At 41.4% G+C, this 12,927-nt stretch overlaps 1 protein-coding gene across 4 annotated transcripts in view; it reads left to right on the top strand.

Annotated features, from left to right (window-relative positions):
- txndc16 (thioredoxin domain containing 16) overlaps positions 1-12,927 on the top strand; it is a 76,223-nt gene that overhangs the window by 38,506 nt on the left and 24,790 nt on the right. For all 4 annotated transcript variants that reach the window (XM_060933652.1, XM_060933653.1, XM_060933651.1 and 1 more), the window contains 3 exons: positions 8,741-8,874; positions 9,176-9,260; positions 10,333-10,471. In XM_060933652.1, the coding sequence (XP_060789635.1) occupies positions 8,741-8,874; positions 9,176-9,260; positions 10,333-10,471 (358 nt within the window). The remainder of the gene's footprint in view (positions 1-8,740; positions 8,875-9,175; positions 9,261-10,332; positions 10,472-12,927) is intronic.

Below are 12,927 nucleotides of genomic sequence, written 5' to 3'. Positions count from 1 at the left end.
GGGAGCATCGCACAAAGTGCTCCCATTTCTCTCTCATTGTCCGGTCTTTTGGAAAACGATGAGTACTAATCCCATCAAGATTGGTGTTGCTACACCCTCCTACGATACATCTGTTAACCATTTTAATAATTACGTGATAACGTTGAAGAAATTTGCAGAAAACTATCAGGTTGTTTTCTCATAAACAAACCAGCTCTGATGTAGGATTCAGAGGGAGGCATCCCACACGTGACGTCACGAAAATCAGTGTTTGCCGGGAAATCCAAATGGCAAGTTTTTTCAGAGGCGGACGAATTTGCCTCAAATGGCTTGATTTCAATTGAATTTTTCTGGTATTGCACAAGGTAAAAAATTGCACAAAATGCAAAATGTGACAGATATTTGACCAAAGTTTAATATAAAATGGGAGAATTACATTGATCTTGCTCCTGAATTTACCCCTAATATGCACTTTAACGCAACCATGAAGAAAAGTCAGAATTAACAGAAAATTTTTAGTGTTTTGAATCCATTCCTTAACTCACTGACAAGAAGAGAATGGGAAATCAGAATGGGATAAGCACGAAATATCGAGACAACATCACCTTTTATGATTGTGCTCACAAGTTGATGACTTTATGACTGGAATTCATAAATGAAATGGCATACTGTATATCAAACAGTTCCAAAGGAAGCCACCTTGGTGGTCTGGAACAGAAGGAAATAGAACCACTTTTTCTTTTTCCTTTTTTTTTTGGTATATACATTGTTTTAATCATTGTGTTTTGGTTTGGAATTTTTTTTTAAATCTGAGCAGGGCAGGGCAAGGAAAGTGCATTCAGGAATCCATTTTACTTGAATTATCTAAATCTTTTTCTTTCTTTTTTGCAACTCACCACTTGTTTTTGGTCACTTGGTAATAACCATTTTTTCTTTTACTTCAGCTGTGCCACTTCAGTCTAGGGCCACTGAAAACAATTTCAGGGCCCATTTGCACTGTGGATAAACACACAATCTCTTATGTGCATAATCAGCCTCGGGACAAGTGATCCAATCTCACTACTGTGTTTATAACAGATGTCTATATGCTTTCCTCATCATCTGCACTGAGTGCATCTCGTTTCCCCCAATCAATACATTAATGACTTGGCTTGGCAGAACATTTCAGATAATATTGCAAGAGAAACACAGAATGTTTTAAGGTTGAGATCAGTAAAAAGTATGTTCCTGTATGAATAAATGAATGAATCACTTGTGTGCCTTTTCAAAAAACAAAAAAAAGAAATGGAGGAAAATAGTTTAGGAATCACTCTGGAATCCAAACAGGATGAGTTGTGTCATGTGATGAACACTGCCACATATGTACACTCACCAGCCACTTTATTAGGAATGTGTTCTTAATTCTAAGATTCCTGTTTTCGGCTGCAGGAGTTGAACCCAATGTGATCTTCTGCTGTTGCATGCTGAAATGCTTTTCTGCTCACTACAGTTGTAAAGCGTGATTATATGAGTTACTATATCCTTCCTGGCAGCTCAAACCAATCTATCCATTTTCCTCTGACCTCTCTTATCAACAAGATGTTTCCACCCACAGAACTGTTGCTCACTCAATGTTTTTTTGTTTTTGTACCATTCTGTGTAAACTCTAGAGACTGTTATGTGTGCAAACCCCAGGAGATCAGTAGTTTCTGAAATACTCAAACCAGCCCATCCGGCTCAAACCAACACCCATGCCAGAGTGAAAGTCAAGTCAAGTCAACTTTATTGTCAAATATGCTATACATGCTCGACATACAGCACAAATGAAATTTCAGTCCTCTCTGACCCATGGTGCAAAAAGGCAATGCAATAAATAAAAATAGAATAATTGAAAAAACAAAAAAAACAATATAAACAGTATTCTACAGTAACTCTAGATAAGAACTAGACAAAGACTAAACACTCAAACTGTTAGGACTGGGACTGTTTTGGCCTCTAGAGGCCGCTGTTATTTCCATCTTGTCATGTTTGTTTTGGCCTCTAGAGGCCGCCACTGTGTTTTTGTGTTTGTCTTGATTGCCTGTTTCCTGCCCCGCCTTGTTCCTTAATTGTTTTGTGTATAAATACCCCTCTGTTTGTTCCCTTGTCATGGAGTCTTTTTCCTATGCTATTAGTGCTAGTTCCCTCTGTCCCATGTACCTTGCCTGTGTCTTAGTATTCTTGGTTTTGTTGCTTTCTTTTGGACTTTGTGGATTTTGTTTTGACCTTTGAATCTTCTTAGCGTTTGAGTTTTTGCCTCTTCTTTTCTTAGTTGGATTTTGGACATTGAACCTTGGGATATTTTTATTTTTGTATCTCTTCTGAGCTTTGGATTATTCTTTTTGTTTTTTCCCTTGGATTGTATATATTTTTGTAAATAAACTTTTTGATACTTTTCTACTTCCGCCTCACGCCTCTGCACTTGAGTCATCCACCTGGTGGCCTAGTGGGGGTTTGCTGGATTATCACACCAGCGAATCCCTAACACAAACAATATAAACAGTATAAACATCCTAGATAAGAACTCGACAAAGACTAAACACTCAGACAATATAAACACTAGATAAGAACTAGACATAGACTAAACACTCATATATATATATATATATATATATATATATATATATATATACAGGCGCGCACACACGCACACGTAAATTGGTGCAAATAAACAAACAGTCAAGGGCACTTGAGGTATAGCAGGTAAACATGAAATAAGCAGTATAAACAAACTAGCAGCTGTTAAGGTGAGATAGTGCAAATGAGCGAGGTAAAGTGAGATGTGCGGTCCCTGAGTTCAGTGTGTTAATGAACGATGAGATGTATGTGTGTTTGGGGGGGGAAACTGTGAGGATGACATGTCAGATGCTGAAGGGGGGGCAGGGGGGTGTGCGAGCAGAATCTGTGGCAAGGGGCAGAGGGGGGAGGAGGAGGGGCAGAGGGAGGAGGGAGTTGAGCCTCCTGACTGCCTGGTGAAAGAAACTGTTCTTGAGCTTGCTGGTTTTGGCCCGGAGACTCCGCAGTCTCCTCCCCGACGGCAGCAAACTGAAGAGGTTGTGAGATGGGTGGGTGGGTGGGGTCACCTGCAATTCTGATGGCTTTGCGGGTGAGGCGGGAGTTATAAATATCCATTAGAGAAGGGAGAGAGACACCAATGATCCTCTCAGCTGCTCTCACGATGCGCTGCAGAGTCTTGCAGCAGGACACGGTGCAGGCGCCGTACGACACGGTCATGCAGCTGGTCAGGATGTTCTCGATGGTGCCTCTGTAGAAAGTGTGCATGATGGGGGCCGGGGCTCTTGCTCTCCTCAGTTTGCGGTGGAAGTACAGACGCTGTTGGGCTTTTTTGGCCAGTGATGCAGTATTGTTGCTCCAGGACAGGTCTTCAGAGATGTGCACACCCAGAAACTTGGTGCTGCTCACCCTCTCCACTGCAGCACCGTCGATAGATAGTGGAGCATGCTGGTTGTGCTCTCTCCTGAAGTCCACAACAATCTCCTTCATCTTCTCCACATTCAGACAGAGATTGTTGTCCTTGCACCACATGGCCAAGCGGCTCACCTCACTCCTGTAGAGTGTCTCATCGCCATTGTTGATGAGACCCACCACAGTCGTGTCATCCGCAAACTTAATGAAGAGATTAGAGTTGGATGTTGGTGTGCAGTCATGGGTCAGCAGAGTGAAGAGGAGGGGGCTTAGCACACATCCTTGGGGGGCCCCCGTGTTCAATGTGATGGTGCTGGAGGAGTTGCTGCCGACCCGTACAGCCTGTGGTCTCCCCGTCAGGAAGTCCAGCAGCCAGTTGCACAGGGAGGTGTTGAGTCCCAGCTGGTCCAGTTTATGAATGAGCTGCTGAGGAATGATTGTGTTGAATGCTGAGCTAAAGTCTATGAACAGCATTCTGACATACGAGTCTTTTGTCTCCAGGTGGGTGAGGGCTGAGTGGAGGGCAGTGGAGATGGCGTCATCGGTCGAACGGTTGGACTGATATGCAAACTGGAAAGGGTCCAGGGCAGGGGGGAGGGCAGACTTGATATGCCGCATGACTAGCCGCTCGAAGCACTTCATGAGGATGGGAGTGAGTGTGACAGGGCGGTAGTCATTGAAGCAGGAGGGAGATGGTTTCTTTGGGACTGAGATGATGGTGGTGGTTTTGAGGCACGTGGGGACAACAGCCTGGCTCAACGAGATGTTGAAGATGTCTGTAAAGATATCTGTGAGCTCCTCAGCACAGTCTCTCAGGACACAACCAGGAATGTTATCAGGACTCAAAGTCACACTTTGAGATAATAATTTTCCCATTCTGATGTTTGTAGTGAACATTAACTGAAGCTATTGATTTGTATCTGCATGATTTTATGCATTGTGCCATTGTCAAGGGATTAGAGATTAGAGAACTGCATATAACAGCAGGTGGATGGGTGTTCCTAATAAAGTGGCTGGTGAATGTATGTGTTGATATTAATTATACAGCAGCTAGTACTGGGAAAGTAATTTGATTGGACAAGCAGTGTTCCAAGTGTCACTCCATTTGTTTGTGCTCAATACGTAAAATTCCAATTCTAACAATATTTCTTAACGATGAACTCAGAGACAATTGAGGTGGAGCAAGAGCCGCAGATCAGATGTATGACCATTGGCTTGTTCGATGTTTGAAAGGTGGAAGGGAGACTGGTCCATCTTTATGCAGACTAAAATGACCCAGCACTCAATTCAAATCAGTGAGGAGGTCCGTTTGTGACGTAAGGCAACAGACACGTCCACTTATGAAACTGGAACTGTTCCACTTTTGCTTCCATAGAGATGAATTATGTTGCTCTATTTTTGTATATATTCTAAGATCTTTGATGAAATGTCACTATGCTTAGTATGGGCTGTCAGTTAGTCTGTGTGTTGGCATGGCAACATACAACACAATTTCAGCTGCGGCTTCTTTGAGAATTACTTTTGTTGGCAAAGCAAAAATAAACAGTATATTTGGCCAGATTGTGTCTGAAATATCAGTAATCTGATATTCATTTCTTGTTCATAAAACTGTTGTATAAAAGCAACATGGCACTCACAGTCATGCTGTGATACTGTGCCTCTAGGTGAATCATAAACATGCTGATATTCAGTAGAACAGCACTCTTGCTCTTGTGGTAATGCTTAATTATGTGGCAAAAATTAATTAATTCATTTATTTAGTGATTCATTGATCTTGATCATGGAATTTTGGGAACACTGGATGTAAGATGGAGATACACCCTGAATAGGAAGTCAGTCCATGGCAGAGCACCACGCGCATGCTCCTTCACTCATTCTCAAGTTCTCAGTTTAACCAGTCAGCATGGTTGTGGAAGACAGGATGAAAGCGTACAGTATCATTAGCATGAATCACATTTTTGCAGATAATATCATCAGCATAGTTAGTACCTCTTTGGTGTTCTCTGACTCCATTTTCTCCATCTCCAAGCCACAAAAAGAACAGGGTATTACTATAATAAATAGTTGCGTGTCTGATCACAGTAGTAAGACGTGAGAATGTTCTGAATCGTGACATGAAACACAGCATGTGAGAAATCTCTAAACTTAGACAAACAGTTCTCCTGAGTGATGTTCATAGCTTATAAATGACATGTAAAGTACTTTGTTGTTTTTAACCCGAGTTGACCTCATTTATTTTTTTGTTGCTTGAAATTGAAATGGTGACATTTATGGAGACTCAGGTTGGCTGATAGTGTTGGTATGTTATATTTGGCTTCTCAAATACAGATTAATAAGAAGAAACAGAACTTAGGGTGTAGGCTTGTAACAATTCTCAGACTTTTGGGGGAACAGAGGAACTGGAAGCAGGCTTCAGAACAGTAAACTGTGGGTGGTAAAAGAGAGCAACTGCACTTGCTTGAAGATTCTTGAAGACGTTTCACCTCTCATCCGAAAGGCTTCTTCAGTTCTGTCTGACTAATAGGGAGTATCAGGTATTTATCCTCTCATGGATGAAAAGCAATCCTAAGGTGTCGTTGAGTCATCCTGTTGGTGTGGGTCACTGGGGGCTGGGTGTGAACGGCCTAGAGAGTCATTGGGATGATCAATGGATAGTTGGTTCTCTCTGTCCTCTTGTGAGTCACTGAAAACAGCTGGGTTTTGGTGTGCATTCAGTTGTCTGGGAAGTGTGCTAAGGACTGCATTGTAGGTGGCTGATAAATGATGTCTTAGACCACCACCTCTGTTCAGTGATGGCCGTTCCAGGTTGACCAAAATGGCTTCTTTAACTCCTCGCTCATACTAATGATCCTCTCTGGCTAAAATGCATACGTTGCAATCCTGAAATGAGATTGTTAAGATGAAGATAGACAGCAGAGTCCTGGCCTGAGGAACTGGCTCTCCTGTGTTGAGCCATGCGCCTATGAAGCGGTTATTTTGTTTCCCCAATATACGAGACCGTGCATTCCTCGCTGCACTGAATTGCATACACTACGTTGTCCTGTTTGTGTCTGGCTATTCTGTCCTTAGGGTGGACCAGTTTCTGCTTCAGGGTGTTACTGGGTCTGAAATGTACCGGAATGTTGTGTTTGTAAAAGATCCTCCTGAGTTTCTCAGATAGACCAGAAATGTAGGGAATGACAATGTTCTTGCATTAGTTCCTGTTATCCTCCTTGTCCGTTATGTTCTTTTTTCTGCTCTTGGAAAAAGTCCACCCTAAGGACAGAATAGCCAGATACAAACAGGACGACGTCTCATCTCATCTCATTATCTCTAGCCGCTTTATCCTGTTTTACAGGGTCGCAGGCAAGCTGGAGCCTATCCCAGCTGACTACGGGCAAGAGGCGGGGTACACCCTGGACAAGTCACCAGGTCATCACAGGGCTGACACAGACACAGACAACCATTCACACTCACACCTACGGTCAATTTAGAGTCACCAGTTAACCTAACCTGCATGTCTTTGGGGGAAACCGGAACACGCGGAGGAAACCCATGGGGAGAACATGCAAACTCCGCACAGAAAGGCCCTCGCCAGCCACGGGGCTCGAACCCAGACCTTCTTGCTGTGAGGCGACAGCGCTAACCACTACGCCGCCATTGAGGAACATTATTCTTAAATTTTTACACTGTTTGCCCATGCAACCTTTCACAGAGCAGTGAACCCATCCTCATCTTTACTTCTGAGAGATTCCACCTCTCTGGGATGCTCTTTTTTATCCCCAATCACATTACTCACCTGTTGCCAATTAACCAAACTAGTTTTTTTTAGCATTACACAGCTCTTTTGGTCTTTTGTTGCCCCGTCCCAACTTTTTTGAAATGTGTTGGTGGCACTAAATTCAAAATGAGCATATATATTGTTTTTCAAAAAACAATACAATTTCTCAGTTTGAACATTTGATATGTTATCTTTTGTACTGTCTTCAATGAAATATAGGGTTTCCATGATTCGCAAACCATCACATTCTGTTTTTTATTTATGTTTTACACAGTGTCCCAACTTTTTTGGAATTGGGGTTGTAATAAAGTGCCTGACCTGCACAAAGTTATGGCTCTGTTTATGGAATAATTAAAGAAAATGGTTTAAAAACAGCCATCAGAACTTGCAGGATGTGCAACATTTGCAACAAGTTATGCCTTAAAACAAATACATCAAGTTACTTTTACATGCTTTGTCTGGTTTCTTATCTACACTGGTAATACCATTATCTAAACCCTCAAACAGTACGTGTCGATTATTTTTTGTTAATCTCTGATTAGCTTGCATCAAATGAACAAGTGCAGAGGTACCTCTTGAGAGCTTGTTGAGCAAATATGCTACGACTCAACTTCATGATGACATCATGGCGCCAGACTTAAGTCTAAAGTCAACATACCAGCTTTTAGGGACATAATAAGAACATTACTTCTGTCAAATAAACACCACTATTTCATGGAAATGTGTCTGCTTTGAAGCCCCTTTGATATGTTTCTGGCATAGTCCTATAACCACAGCGCTGTGCTCTGCTCTGATCACATGATGTTTCATTAAATTGATCATTTTAGTTGATGTAATTATCTGTTAAGGCCTTTTAAAAGCTACTTAATGCACTTTCCTTTAACAGCATTGTAATGAAGGTTGATGCTGAGTCTAGACTCGCGCTCTGAAAGCAGATAGGCCTCTTATCAAGATGTATGGCAGTATTATGACCTAATGAATCAACATTGTATGAAATTACACCCACAGTTTTATAACGCAGCATCGGACTGACGGTCATAAAATGGTTAGAGAGATTTTTATTGTGCTGCTCTATAACCTGAGTGTTTAATTGTGCATGTGGGCGGCACGGTGGTGTAGTGGTTAGCACTATCGCCTCACAGAAAGAAGGTCCTGGGACCTTGAGCGTGAGCGTGAATGGTTGTCTGTCTATATGTCAGCCCTGCGATGACCTGGCGACTTGTCCAGGGTGTACCCCGCCTCTTGGCCATAGTTAGCCGGGATAGGCTCCAGCTTGCCTGCGACCCTGTAGGACAGGATAAGCAGCTACAGATAATAGATGGATGGATGTACGTGCTTGTGTGTTTTTATGTATCTCTAAATATGTGTTTCTCTTATCCATCACTGTGTTTACTGGAGAGTGTGTGGGCTTTTTGACTCACTTAACTGGGCTAGAGGGATGTTTTTGTTTGTGCTGTTATCTGTTTAATTATGCGTCATGTACATGTGTACATTACTGTGTTTGGATTTGGGCTGACGCTCTTCATCTCAGTCTCTTTTTTTCCTTCATGTCCACAGAAGTCATCTCTCCATCCCTCTCTCTCTGTTCTCCTCGGATGAAGTCCTGTCGTTCTTGGAAGGAGATCTGTATAACAGACACTCTTCTCTCTCGCCCATCCGAGTGCTTGGTCTTTTCACACCTGGAGATCCGGGTATGAAACTAACACGAAAGAGACTTGTGTGTTTTATTATTTTATTTTTTTAAGATTCGTTAACATGCTGCCTCATTTAACATACCTCATTCAACTAATCAAATCATTTCTGAGGCTTCGGCTCCCCAGCACTTTAGATTGTTATCAAAGAACATGTATTTTCCTACAACTGCTATGTTTATCGATTTGGAAAACAAAACTAAACAGATTTTGTATACAAAGTTGTTATGGAACAAAGTGTGGTGCAGCAGATTTTAACTTGTTTATATCTAAATTTTTCACATCCTCTTGACTGTTACAGATGTGGGCATTTTTGAAGAAGCAGCAAAATATCTAAGGGGAGAAATGATTCTCGGGCTGTTTGAGCATAAGGAGGCAGAGAGATGGTATGGACTGCATATATGCACACTGTAGGCGAGATGGGAGAGTGCTGAATATAAGATGTGAGAGTGCTAAATATAAGATATGAGTGTAATGAATGTGAGTTGTGAAGTGAGAATGCTGAAAGTGAGAGTGCTGGATGTGAGTGTGCTGAATGTAAGATGTGAGTGCTAGATGTGAGAGTGCTAAATATAAGATGTGAGAGCACTGAAAATAACATGAGAGAGTGCTGAATATTAGAGAGCACTTAATATAAGATGTGATGATTCTGAATGTGACATGTGAGTGTGCTGAAAATAACATGTGAGAGCACTGAATGTGAGATGTGAGAGTTCTGGTTGTGAGATGTGAGAGTGCTGAATGTGAGATGTGAGAGTGCTGAATATGAGATGAGTGTAATGAATGTGAGTTGTGGGAGTGTTGACTAAGATTTGAGAATGCTGAAAGTGAGAGTGCTGGATATGAGATGTGAGTACTGAATGTAAGATGTGAGTGCTGTATGTAAGATGGGAGAGTGCTAAAAGATGCAAGAGCACCGAAAATAACATGTGAGAGTGTTGAATATTAGAGAGCATTAATATAAGATGTGATGATGCTGAATGTGATGATGCTGAATGTGACATGAGAGTGCTGAAAATAACATGAGAGCACTGAATGTGAGAGTGCTGAATTTAAGATGCGAGAGAACTGAAAATAACGTGAGTACGCTGAATATAAGATGTGAGAGTACTGAATGTGAGATGTGAGAGTGCTGAATGTGAGATGTGAGAGCTCTGAAAATAAGAAAAGAGTGTAGAATGTGAGAATACTGAATATTAGATGTGAGAGTGCTGAATATTAGATGTGAGAGAAAAGAATGTGAGTGCTGAATAGTAGATGTGAAAGCACTAAATATAAAATGTAAGAGTGCTGAATGTGAGATGAAAGTGCTGAATATGAGCTGCAAAGGTAAGCGGGAAATTGCAAGAGGTGCTGAATGTGAGTGTTGGATTCCAGATGTGAGAGTGCATGAAGCCAACTGTGACCATGTGAAATGTGAATAATAAAAGGGTTATTATGTGGTTTTTTTCCCCCCAGGGCTCAGGAACGCTCTGTAACGCTGCCCGCTCTCCTGGTGTCTCATGGCCCTGGAGTTCAGAGAAAAGCTCATTCCCTTTTTTTATCCACATTACAGGAGATGATCTCACACATCAGGAGAGCTGCACTTGATACATTTGTAAGAACCAGTTATTTGTGAGTCACATCATTGTTCTGAATCATTTTGACCTTTTGAATAAAAACTGCTCTGCTGATACATGATCATTTGCTGCTATTAAACTACTCGACTTTACAGCATTTAATAGGAAAGCCAGTGGGCTTGAACTGCTTTGAGAATTTCTTCGTAAATCCTTGTTTTATTGTGGAATTTAATGAAAACTAAGTCTACTTTGAAGAAGGCGATCTCTGCTGATTTACTAGAAATGGTGAAAAGCCAAAATGCTACTGATGACGCAAATGGAAGCACTGATACTATTATTGTCATTTTGATGTAATCCCTCATGATTTTTCATTATATGGTGGATAAAAATATTCTACACACCCCTGTTAAAATTGCAGGGTTTTGTGCAAGTAGTGTAAAAAAAAAACTCAAGATAAATCACATCAGAGCTTTTTCCGCCTTTGATAGAGCAACCAAAAAATACAAAATGTAAAAACAAATATTTTTGGGAAAGAAAGAAAGAAAGAAAGAAAGAAAGAAAGAAAGAAAGAAAGAAACCGTTCAAGTACCTGGTTGAACAATCATGCACAACTGTTAATATTTTGCTTGTAATACAGCATTCAAGTCTTTTTGGGAAAGAGACTTAGCACATCTTGATTTGGCAGCTTTATTCCACTCTTCCTTGCAAAAATGCTCCAGATCTATCAAATTACAAAGCGATCTCCTGTGCACAGCTTGTGCAAAGTCATTCCACAGGTTTTCAGTAGGATTTTGATCTGGGCTTTGACTGGGCCATTCCAAATCTTTGACCTTCTTCTGAAGCCATTCCTGTGTTGATTTTGTTGAGGGGCTGTTATTGTGCTGGAAGGAGATTTTTTTCTTCATTTTCAGCTGTCTAATAGAAGCCTGCAGGTTTTGTACCAAAAATATATTGGTATTTGGTACTATCCATGAGTCCCTCTATCTTGACTAGAGCTCCAGTCCTAGCTAAAGAGCAGAAGCAACTCCATAGCATGATGTTGCCACCACCACGCTTCACTGTTGGTATGGTGTTCTCTGGGTGATAAGCTGTCTTATTTTTGTTCCAAATATATCTTTTAGAATTATGGCCAAGACGTTCTGCCTTGATCTCATCAGATCATAACACATTTTGTCACATGGTTTGCAGTGACTTAGGCCCTAGTCACACTATAGCTCACAATGGGTTTGCAAATACTTGGTGATGAAAAATTGGTAGCGTCACCACCAATCATGCGATGCAATGTGAATGTTCTCCAAGCTTCGCAAGTTGTTTTTTGATGTATCTCCACCTCGTGAGTGGCCTAAAACATTGTGAAAAATTTCAATGCATGCATTGAAATTTGGTGGCAATGTTTTCATTGGGGCTGGCACGGTGGTGTAGTGGTTAGCGCTGTCACCTCACAACAAGAAGGTCCTGGGTTTGAGCCCAGCAGCTGACAAGGGCCTTTCTGTGTGGAGTTTGCATGTTCTCCCTGAGTCTGCATGGGTTTCCTCCGGGTGCTCTGGTTTCCCCCACAGTCCAAAGACATGCAGGTTAGGCTAATTGGTGGCTCTAAATTGACCGTAGATGTGAGTGTGAATTATTGTTTGTCTCTATGTGTCAGCCCTGTGATGACCTGGCGACTTGTCCAGGGTGTACCCCGCCTCTCGCCCATAGTCAGCTGGGCTAGGTTCCAGCTTGCCTGCAACCCTGTACAGGATAAGTGGCTACAGATAATGGATGGATGTTTTCATCGGCAAACCAAGTGGCGAATACTCGCAGATGGGTTTGGGAAAACTTCCCAAAGCTCGGGGAAGCATCGCCACAATCACCTCATTTTCATCGATAACCCATCGTGAGTTGTAGTGTGACTGTAACCTTAAGTAGGCTCAGATGTTTTTTTTTGTTTGTTTTGTTTTATCATAAGAAATGGCCTCTGTCTAGCCACCATACCCACAGTCCAAACAAGTAAAGAATCCATGAGATTGTTGTCACGTGCAGTTAGTGACCAGTACTTTCCAGTTATTCCTGCAGCTCCTTTAATGTTGCCATAGATCTCTTGGCTGCCTCCCTGATGATAAGTTTTTGTTTTGTATTTTTGTCAGTTTTGGAGTGACCTTCTGTTCTTGGTAATGTCCCTGTGGTGCCTATTTTTGTCCATGGCCTTCATGGTGTTCCATGGTACATCTAATGTTTTGGAAATTGTTTTTTACCCCTCTTCTGATAGATATCATGTGCAATTCTGTACTTTGCAAACTATATGTGGACCAGCAGTTGGATAAAACCAAGATGATATCAAGAAAATCCTTCTATTTTATAAAGAAACAGCTGATCCTTATGTGAGGTTAATCAGAATCATTTAATTGTTGACAGGTGCATGATAATTACTTTTGAAAATTAGTTTGAATGTGATTCACAGACTTATAAAAGATTGTACACACTTGCAAAACCGAGCTTTTGTAAGTTTTTCTTT

The sequence above is a fragment of the Neoarius graeffei genome, chromosome 11 (assembly GCF_027579695.1).
Source record: "Neoarius graeffei isolate fNeoGra1 chromosome 11, fNeoGra1.pri, whole genome shotgun sequence".
Classification (NCBI taxonomy): Eukaryota; Metazoa; Chordata; class Actinopteri; order Siluriformes; family Ariidae; genus Neoarius; species Neoarius graeffei.
This window is presented reverse-complemented; position numbering and strand designations above follow the sequence as displayed.